General features: G+C 43.9%; 1 protein-coding gene across 1 annotated transcript in view; it reads left to right on the forward strand.

Moving 5' to 3' along the window:
* Window positions 1–3164: 3164 nt before the first annotated feature.
* RFC2 (replication factor C subunit 2) overlaps window positions 3165–11153 on the forward strand; it is a 15897-nt gene continuing 7908 nt past the window's right edge. Inside the window, exons 1-6 of the mRNA XM_042442855.1 lie at window positions 3165–3330; window positions 5530–5599; window positions 7738–7779; window positions 8469–8575; window positions 9413–9514; window positions 10663–10763. Of these exons, the coding sequence (XP_042298789.1) occupies window positions 3233–3330; window positions 5530–5599; window positions 7738–7779; window positions 8469–8575; window positions 9413–9514; window positions 10663–10763 (520 nt within the window). The 5' untranslated portion in view covers window positions 3165–3232. The remainder of the gene's footprint in view (window positions 3331–5529; window positions 5600–7737; window positions 7780–8468; window positions 8576–9412; window positions 9515–10662; window positions 10764–11153) is intronic.

Below are 11153 nucleotides of genomic sequence, written 5' to 3' on the forward strand. Positions count from 1 at the left end.
TGGCAATGGTTTCCTCCTTGAACGGTTCCAGAGAAGCAGCTCATATTAAATTCATGAACAGCAAAAAACACACAGGAGGCATGTGTGTGCATGTGTGGGGAGATGCGCCGGAGGTCTAGGAAGTAAATGTTTCTTGGAGGGACTATGGCCCAGCTTCCCAAAAGCCAAGGGAGATCCCAGAGGGTTTGATGGCGTGGGAAACAGAGCCTGCAGATCTCGGCTCTGCCACAAATCCATGCAGAAGCTATTCAAAGCGGTGGTCCCTGGAGCAGTGCCAGTCCCTGAGCCGTTGGTTGCTGGTCCCTGGCATCTTTCCATCGGGGGAAACAGTTGCATCCTATGGGCACAAATCTAGTGATGGTCCTGGCTGGCACGCTGGCGACAAATAATTGCTAGTCCCCCACATGCCTGATGAGAAGCGTTGACCGAAGTGTCGCATATTGCACAGAAAGTACATAGAGAGATCTTGTTGCACCTTGGAGACTGAAGGGTTTATCACACTGGGGCCAGTTTCAGCATTAAAGAGAGATTAAAGTGCATTTAAAGCCTCCCGCAAATCAAGCCAAATGGCTAGTAATTGTGTGAATGTTTATCACATGTAATTGCGCAAATAAAGCAATATCGGAAATTGATGATGCTAGCTTGTAGTTTAGTGCTTATTAGAATTGCTAAACCACCTAGTGCTCTTCCTTTCTTATTACTAGGTGAGGCATTCACAGAATATGAGATAAAGTCATTTAACCATAGATTCTCTGTATACCATGCCTCTTGGAAAAGGAGAATATCCGCCTTAGTTATGAAATTTATAAAGGAGCGGTCTTGCTGTTTGTTCATCCATCCAGCAATGTTCCAGCAAAGTATATTAAGCTGGTAATCAGTGATACCAGAAATGCATTGTCGCTGAAACCCCGAAAGTGAAAAGATGCGCGTTAATGCTTCTTTGTGACCACTTTAATGGCGGGTTTTGTGCGACGTCGTGTGAAATCGTTTCGCGTAATTACACGAATTTCCTGGGATATTGACAGGATAAATTCCCAATCTCCTTTGTGTGATAAACTCCTCACTGAAAGAAAGAAGTTGGCAGCATGAACCTTCGTAGACTTAACTCTACTCCCTCAGATGCATTTGGTGGAGTGGAAACCAGGGACGCACATATACGTGCCATTGGTATGTGAGAATGTCGGTTCAAATACAAAATCCATTGGGTACGGAAATGAAGGAGCAAGTCCAGTTTGAACAACGGTCATTAGTGAACATCATGCTGCCAACTTCTCTCTTTCAGTGAGTCTCAAAGGTGCTACAAGGTCTCTCTACATACTGATTCCACAAAGTAATGGGGCTATATCTTTGAATTCCATAGAAACATTCATGGGATGAGCGCAATTTAGTGAGAGCCTTTTGTGTGATCACATTCAGTCGCGCTTTCCGGACAGGACAATGTCCTGATAAGCGCAATTTTGTGTGAAAGTACTTTCCACAATTGTGTGATAAGCACAGAAGAAGTAATGTCCTGTAATAATATCCTATGACTTAAAGGTGTAAGCTTGTGATACCATGATGCATAAAGCAAACATGATGCATAAAGCATCAACCATAGTTGCACAGATTATGCCATTCAAATCAGAAGTACATACATAGTCCAATAAAGGAGGGAAACATATATACAGTGGTCCCTCCACGTTTGCTGGGGTTAAGGTTGAAAGATGAATTTGGAAAAACCACTTGTTTTTGCTTCCTTACTAAAGGCACACCAGGAATGCTTCAATTTCATGTGGTATATCTATTTGTTTCTCTATCTATCTATCTATCTATCTATCTATCTATATCTATCTTTTTGAGAAATGGAAAACATATGGCCTTCCAGATGTTATTGGACTGCAGCTCCTTAGGCAGCAATACCGAACGGCGAGGAACGCTGGGAGCTAGAGTTCAACAACATCTGGAGGGCTGCATGATTCCTACCCTTGATCTATAAATAGTAATACAAACCACGAATATTTGAAGTTAAATTAAACAAGATGTTACTGCAGCGGCCACAGGGCTGCTCTGATCAAAAAGAAGAGAGCTAGATCTAGATGGCTTTCAACTATATAAAAGTTCTAAGGGCATGTTCTGATATTGTAGTTTGGGGCAAAGCTCGCAGTCCTTTCTTCAGAAGGACCAGGTCCGAAGTTCCAGTTCAACCATCCAGCGAGTGGAAAATATAAATTGCAAAAAGCAAACCTTGATTGTTGCCATTTTATATAAGAGACAGCATTTTCCTACAATGATGTATATCATAGGACTTGAGCATCCGTGGGAGGTCCTGGAACCCAACCCCAGAGGATACCAAGGACCCACTGTCCTACGTCCTTTAAAATCTCCTGCAAAGCCTTGTCATCTGAATAAAATTATTTGTATGTCGCATTTTATACAGCATGCTTTAAGAGAAACAATATTTGTGTGGTTTGGGGGTGTAATAGTCTTCGAGATCGTGATCTAGTCATGATGGAGACCATGATTTCTTTAATCAGACTAATGGTCCATATGTTGGACCATTCTTTAGAGATGGAGGGAAGCAAAGATGTTTTTGACTATTGGAGATGGAGAAGAAGGAAAGATATTTTGGATCGTTCTTTAGAGATGGAGAGGATGAAAAGATATTTTGGATCGTTCTTTAGATGGAGAGGAAGGAAAGATATTTTAGACCGTTCTTTAGATGGAGAGGATGAAAAGATATTTTGGACCATCATGTAGGCCATTTTGGACCATTATTTAGAATCTCTAAAAACTACAGTTTTCCCAGGATTCCCTAGCACTGAGCCAAGGCAGTTAAATCTGTCTCTAGATACATTATTTCTGCAGTGTGGTTTGAGACCATAACTACTTTTTTTTAGACTGTAACTTCAACAATACTGTTTTTAAAAAGTAGCTGTAAAAGGGTTATTTAGGCCAAACTTCAGTTGTCCAGGTTATTGGACTTCAATTCCCAGAAGCCTCAACCTGCTTGGCCAATAGTGAGGAACTCTGGGAGTTGAAGTCCAACACCTCTGAGAGGAACCAATGTTTAGTCATCCCTGAAGGGAAGGGCGGGGAATATAGGCCCGGCCCATGTATGGGCAGAGCGACGCCCGCCCTGCTGACGTCACCCTGGTTTCCCGGTCTCCCTTTTGCCCACAATCAAGATGGCGTCCGAAAAGCCCTTGAGGCGGTGAGGTGGGCGGGGCCAGCGTTCAGGCGGGAAGTAGCCAAGATGGCGGCGGTTGCCATGGAGGCTTCAGGACCAGAGATGTCCTCTCAGAAAGAGAAGGCCGCAGCGGGGCCTAATGGCGGCCATTACGAGTTGCCCTGGTGAGGAAAAGAGGCATTGGCGGCTGTTTGGGGGGAGCAGGAGGCGTTTAATAAGGATTCAGAGCAATATGGCGGAGTTGGTGGAGTTTCGGGTCGTTTCTGACAGAGAGCGACACTTATATAGGCGCTTTCTATGGAATATTCCCAAATTTCTATGGAATATTCCCAAATTCTGGCTGTAAACATCCTCACTGCAAAGCATTGATAGCCAATTAGTTGTTTATTCTTTTGAAATTCAAGGACATTTCATTTTCTCCTATATAAAACATTCAACACACTGCAGATATAATCCAGTTTCAGACCGCTTCAGCTGCCTTGGGAATCCTGGGAATTGTAGTTTGTTGTGGATGCATTGTGGCTCAACGTGTCACAAAACAAAATGGCTCTGGTGCCACAAAAAAGTACAAATCCCAGGATTCCCTAGCACTGAGCCAGGGCAGTTCAAGCAGTCTCAAACTGGTTTTTTTCTGCAGTGGGTTTGAGCACTCGATGGTGTCCGCATGGCAGAAATAATCCGGTTTGGGCAGCACTTGAACCGCCATGGCCCAAGGCTAGGGAATTCTGGGTATTGCAATTCATTCTAGTACCAGAGCATTGTAACTTGTGTGTTCATTAAAGCTGGTTTATGTAAATAGTCCCGCGAAGCCGTACAGATGGCTAGAATTGACCCACTGCCCCAAATCCAGAAGTGGATTCCCCATTCCTAGACTTCTTCTTATTTCTTGATTGCAGTCTCCTATCAGATGTGCATTGGATCCTAAGTATGGAAAGCCTTTCGTTCTTTTGATTTCCTCATCCCTGTTAGGACTGTATCTCCCATCAGCCCTTACTTGCATAGCCAGTGGGGTGGACTGCTGGGAAAGGGATCTAGGAGTCCCAAGTAGACCACAAGTTGAACCTGAGTCAACAGTGTGATGCAGCAGCTAAAAAGGCCAATGCGATTCTAGGCTGCATCAACAGAGGTACAGTGTTTCAATCAAGGGAAGTAATAGTGCCACTCTGTTCTGCTCTGGTCAGGTTCCACCTGGAATATTGTGTCCACTTGTGGGCACCACAATTCAAAAAGGATGTTGAGAAACTGGTGCGTGCCCAAAGGAGGGCGAATAAAATGGTGAAGGGTCTGGAAACCATGTCCTATGAGGAATGACTCAGGGAGCTGGGGATGTTTAGCATGGCGAAGAGAAGGTTAAGAGGTGATTTAAACAGTACTGTTTAAATATTTGAAGGGATGTCATATTGAGGAGGGAGCAAGCTTGTTTTCTGCTGCTCCAGAGAACAGGACCCGGAGCAATGGATGCAAGCTGCAGGAAAGAGATTCCAGCTCAACATTAGGAGGAACTTCCTGACAGTAAGGCTTTTCAACAGTGGAAGATGCCATCTCAAAGTCTCCTGGAGGACTTTAAGCAGAGGCTGGATGGCCATCTGTCAGGGATGCTTTGATTGAGAGTTCCTGCATGGCAGAATGGGGTTGGACTGGATGGCCCTTGGAGTCTCTTCCAAGTCTATGATTCTATGAATTGCAGTTCAATACATCTGGAGGGCTATGCTTTGGCTGCCCCTTGATAACCGATTCGTAGAACTGACCAGCATGCGTTGGCAGTTCTGTAACCTACAGTGTATCAGTTCTATCCCCCACATGAATATACGCCAATATACACCAAATAGACTGGGAAGGCTACAGGTGAATACTTGCTTTGGCATTGGAGAGCTCCGCTTGTAACCTAAGACTGGCCTGTCCTCTTCATTGATTGCACAGATATTAGATAAGACATTTGATAATGTACTTAAAGATTGTATATACGTGCTAAAATAAAACACTCCATAATTGATTTTCTTCCTTTTTCCAATTTATTCCAATTTTTCAAAAAAGAACAAGGAAAACCCCCCAGAATTTCCCCATTTCTTTGTGTTTTCTTTCCAGGCCGTCACATCTCTAGTTGGAAGGGACCCCAAGGGCCATCCAGTCCAACTCCCTGCCATGCAGTAATTCACACTCCATCCCCGACAAATGGCCATCCAGCCTCTGTTTAGAAACCTCCAAAGACGGAGAGTCCACCACTCTCCAAGGCAGCATCTTCCACTGTCATACCGATCGCACCTAGATAGACTTCCAGTCTTCCTGATTCCATACATCAGTGTGGTTTCTTTCCCACTTCAGGAAAGAGATTTTAATATGTTCTGTATAATGTTTTGGCACAGGGTTGAAAAGTACAGGCCTATGAAGCTGTCGGAAATAGTTGGGAATGAAGACACTGTTAGCAGACTGGAGGTAAGAGCATCACTTCAGTTATTTAAAAACTGCCATTTCGGGGTTTTGTATTTTCCTAAGAGAGCTTGTTCAAGAGTAGGGTCCAAAACACACTGCAGAAATCATCCACTTTGAGACCACTTTAATTGCGCTGGGAAATCCTGGAAACTGTAGTTTATTATGGCACCAGAGCTCTCTGACAGAGGAGGCTAGATGTCTCACAAAACTACAGCTCCCAGGATTCCCTAGCACTGAGCCAGGGCAGCAAAAGCATTCTCAAGCTGTATTATTTCTGCAGTGTGTTTTGGACTAATGTCAGCCTTTTAAATAAGCACACAGAAGTTACTGAAGCACTAAAGAAGTCACTTACTGCTTTGTTGAGACTGGCAGAGATGGCTAGCTGGGTTTCTAGGGCCATGGCGCTTCGTTCCTCTTCCGCCAATCCAGGTGCGCACACTTCAAACATTACATCCAAATTCAGTTTCTGGCTTGAAATAAACTTGGTTCTAAGCAGCTGAGAAGAACGCATACCTTTGTAGCGGCTTTTGAAAGTGTCGGGGTCATCCCCTGGCAGTCTCCGTTAGAGCCGCACATTGTCGGAAATGAGATAGCAAGTAGAGAGCATGTTTTTACCTGTGATGTTCCACCTGTGGGACTCCTTCCCCTTCCCCTTCCTCCAGGAGAGCTAGCTTGTGGTTCTTTCATTAACCTTATTTTAAAAGAAAATTATTGATCATTTTCACATGAAAACGTGAATCTCTAAACACATCACAAATCTAAAACATTAAACACAAGCTTAAGGAGGCACATTTCGGATGTGTATTTATCCATGGTTGATAGCGATTTCACCTTCTTCCCTTCCTCTCCTTATTCATTTCCCTTTCCTCCTTTTTCTCCTCCCCTTCTCCTTCTCCTTCTCTTCCTTTATCCTCTTCCCCTTCTTCTCCACATCTATCCACCCCTTTTCTTTCCCTTTTTCCTCTCCGTTCCTTCTCCTCTTCTTCCTTCTATCCCTCTTAACTCCCCATCTTAACCTCTCCCTGTCATTAACTCTTTGAACTATCCATCTTAACCTCTTGATAAACCTTTTGATGCCATGTGAAAATGTCTCTTTTCCCAGGTCACACAAAACTCCATACAGTGTTAAAGGAGCACCCTCTTCATGCGGTGGGCCTTCCTCTTCCTCTGCACACCCTTCATCCACACAGATCGATTCCAGAAGCTCTAGAGCACATTGGGGTCTGGAGAGGACTGTGCCAATATGCTATTTCTTTATTGGCCTGTGTGCTGTATTTTTGTTGACATGGGTTGTGTAAATACTGTATATGATAAGGAGTATTATTTAATAGTCCCGACTAATATGTGATTTACATTAACCAGAGTTTAGATCTCAGAACGATATGAGTTTCTCAGCATGGCGCAACTTCATCTTGTCGGTTTTTGATGTCCATGTGGCCAGTGTTCCATCTTTCCTTCTGTCTCCATCGTACAGCCTCCTTCACAGGCAAAGCGAGGACATGAATTCTATGCTTGAAATACATTTAAGAACATGTTTATAGTTGTGCTTGGGCCATGCCTGCTCAGTAAGGGTTCCCTAAGGCTACGAATCTCAAACTTCCAAATGGTTTGAACTTTAAGCACTAGCCCCCCTGCGGCCAATGGTCAAAAAGTATGGGAAGTGAAGTTCAAAACATGTGGAAGTCCAGAAGGTGAGATAGGGCTCTTTGTCCTTCTTTGTCAGCCCCTGGCAGGCTGGGAACATTTTTAAAACATTAATTATTATTATTACTATTTGGACATGCTAATAACTTTTGTGCGCTTTTTAAACAAGGCTGCTTATGTGGGGTTGTTAGGGAGGAATAGAAATAGTGACAAAAGATGGAGCTGTTAGAGCAGTGGTTCTCAACCTTTGGGCCTCTAGATGTTTTGGACTTCAATTCCCAGAAGTCCCAGTCAGTGTGCTCATTGTTCAGGAATTCTGGGAGTTGAAGTCTCAAAAATCTAGAGGACCAAAGGTTGAGAACCACTGTGTTAGAGGTATAAAAATTGAGGACATAGTCTTGAAATTCTTCACTCTGCAAAGATACCTCTGAACATTTCTAAGTTCAGTGGTGTGTCTGTCTATTTCTACAGATTTTAATTTTTTCTTTCCCTTCTAGGTTTTTGCAAGGGAAGGAAATGTCCCAAATATTATTATTGCGGTGAGTATTGATAAAACCAACAGATTATCTGCTTGCGGTGGGCATTTAATTTCAAAGCTGAGCAAGACTTAAACATTGAGTCACTGGCAAGTCGACGAGGGTCACGGTGAGGATGGACGTAGCACTAGGTGTATGGTTCATAGAATCCTAGAGTTGGAAGAGACCGCAAGGGCCATCCAGTCCAACCCCATTCTGCCATGCAGGAAATCCAAATCAAAGCATCCCCATTGACAGATGGCCATCCAGCCTCTGCTTAAAGACCTCAAAGGAAGGAGACTCCACTACACTCCAAGGGACAGCACTAGATGCCTACAGTTATGATTTTAAAAATCATCCTGCTCTATAACTGCCAGAATTTTTAGGGTGGCTCATAGCCCTACATTTATGATTTTACAAATTGCGTTCTGCAGAAGCAACAGAGAGCAAAATGGCTTATTTTAATTGTTGCGTAATGTGTATAGTTTTTAAAACTGTTCTGAAATAAAGGGAAATACATGTAAAAAATTTAAATAAAGCATTTCGGGTATGCTTTGACTGAGAGTTCCTGCATGGCAGGGGTTTGGACTGGATAGCCCTTGGGGGTCTATTCTATGATTCTATGAAATTGCAAAAGGCCAAGAGAAGTGTGCATGTGGGGTTTAGGATACATTGGCATGACAGAAACCTTTGGTAATTTTTTTCATGTTAAGGGTCCGCCAGGAACGGGTAAAACCACCAGTATCCTCTGCCTGGCACGAGCTCTTCTGGGCCCTGCGTTGAAGGATGCTGTTCTGGAGCTTAATGCGTCAAATGACAGGTCAGTTAAAAGCGCTGCAGCGGACATTGGATTGGGCTGTTCTGCTCGCCGCGGCTGGTAGGGTCTCCCAAGTTATGGATGTTTTTGCTGCGGAGCCAGACTAAGGCCTGTTCCAGACTGCCAAAATAAAGCTGCTTCGGGTCACTTTGGAGGTATGCTGTTTAAATGATGCATGCATCCTAAGAATCCAGAAGCTGCACCAAAGCTGCACTCCAGTGCTTAGGAACGGAGTGTGGCTTTGGCGCAACCTCCGGACTCTTAGGACCCATGCATCATTTAAATAGCATACCTTCAAAGAGACCCGAAGCAGCTTTATTTGGGCAGTCTGGAACAGGCTTCCGTGTGCCAGACAGCTGCTGAGGTGACAGGGTGGAGGATCTTTCAGAGACAACAATCATGGTTTAATTTGGATTTCCTGCATGGCAGGGGGTTGGACTGGGTGGCCCCTGTGGTCTCTTCCAACTCTATGATTCTATGGCTCTTTAGATAATCCTTGTTAGTACAGTGGAGAAAGAGATGAACCATTTCTGTATATCTCTTTTCTTCAAAACCCTACAATGAGACAATCCAAACATTTAGTATAGGAAGCCACAGCTGCCCTGAATTTGCAAGACCTGCGTAGGGCTGTTGTTGAAGCCGCCCTGGTTGTCCAGGGCAGCAGGATTTAAATAACACATTTATTGATTTATGATAGTTTTTGGAGATCTCCATCCATAGAGTTTCCATAAGCCAAAACCAACCTCAGAGCAAATAACAACAAGCAGCTCTTATTTAGACTTACTTGCAAATCTGGTGATCCACTGAGTGAATCAAAATGGCTGAACTTTCTGCTTTTAGGGGCATTGATGTTGTGAGGAACAAAATCAAGATGTTTGCTCAGCAGAAGGTCACTCTTCCAAAAGGCCGGCATAAGATCATCATCTTGGACGAAGCAGACAGGTGTGTGGCTCTCTGTCCTAATCCTATTTGACTAATATTTGCCGGGTTATGTCCTCCATCCCCAAGGTGAGTGATAGAACTATGTTACAAACACACACCATTGTTCAGAAATCACAGGAGGAGGCAGCTGTTACCATAACCAGCCCATGGCGGATAAAAATCTGATTTAATCGTTTAAAAATAAGATTGAAATCTTTGTATTTCAGTTCAGTTATTCCATATAAAGCTTTGAATGTATTTGAATACAGTCAACCCTTCTCATACACGGATTCAAGCATCCACGGTTTGAAAAGGTTCCAAAAAAGTATACATTTCAAATATCAAACCTTGATTTTCCATTTTTTATAAGGGACGCCATTTTGCTGTGTCATTATATTTAATGGGACTTGAGTATCCATTGATTTTGTTATCTATGGGGGGATCTTGGAACCAAACCCCAGCGTATAACAAGGGTCCAACTGGAGTGTGTCCAAAGGAGGGCGACTAAAATGGTGAAAGGTCTGGAAACCAAGCCCTATGAGGAACGCCTTAGGGAGCTGGGTATGTTTAGCCTGGAGAAAAGAAGTTTAAGCGGTGATATGATAGCCCTGTTTAAATATTTGAAGGGATGTCACATTGAGGAGGGAGCAATCTTGTTTTCTGCTGCTCCAGAGACTAAGACCCGGAGCAATGGATGCAAGATCCAGGAAAAGAGATTCTATCTCAACATTAGGAGGAACTTCCTGACAGTAAGGGCTGTTCAACAGTGGAACAAACTCCTTCCTCGAAGTGTAGTGGAGTCTCCTTCTTTGGAGGTCTTTAAGCAGAGGCTGGATGGCCATCTGTTGGGTATGCTTTGATTGTGATTTCCTGCATGGCAGAATGGGGTTGGACTGGATGGCCCTGCTCATTTCTACACTCTTTAAATAAGGGAAAGAAGTCTGTTTCAATAGAAGTTCCAACATGTCAAGCTGATTTGGATAACTGGGTGGATTTTGCTTCTCTAGATCTTTTATGTTCCCTTTGGACACACACACACACTCACACCAAATTAAATGCCTACTGATAGCTACCAGATAAATAGCAAAACCCATGTGGAATATGGCATTCTGCTGGTGTCAGTGGCTAAATTATCTTGCCTTCCTCACCCAATCCCTATCTTCCCCTAGCATGACAGATGGAGCCCAGCAAGCCCTGAGACGGACGATGGAGATCTATTCCAAAACGACGCGCTTTGCTCTTGCTTGCAATGCTTCTGACAAAATCATAGGTAAGACCTTTCATCCTCTTGGGAATGGGAAGGCATGTGAGTCTCTTTCAGTGATCAGTTTGTTTGTTTGTTTGTTTGTTTATGGTATTTATACCCCGCCCTAAAGGCTATCAGAGCGGCTTACAATTATTATTTTCAATTAGACGGTTCCCTGCCCTCAGGATTACAATCTAAAAGACACGACACAAAAGGAGAAGGGAATGGTGGTGGGAAAGGGGATGAGGTCCAGTGGTTCTTCTCTCCCTCTGAGGCCTGGACCAAGACAGATGGGCTGCAGGGAGGCTCTTCTTCTTCAGGCTAGCCCTGGGGGAGCTGGGCCTGCCTGTTCAACTCCCTCATAGGCCAGAGGGTGATAGTTACCATGCAGGGAGGGCTTCTTCAGGCTAGCCC

The sequence above is a fragment of the Sceloporus undulatus genome, chromosome 11 (genome assembly GCF_019175285.1).
Source record: "Sceloporus undulatus isolate JIND9_A2432 ecotype Alabama chromosome 11, SceUnd_v1.1, whole genome shotgun sequence".
In the NCBI taxonomy this organism is placed as follows: Eukaryota; Metazoa; Chordata; class Lepidosauria; order Squamata; family Phrynosomatidae; genus Sceloporus; species Sceloporus undulatus.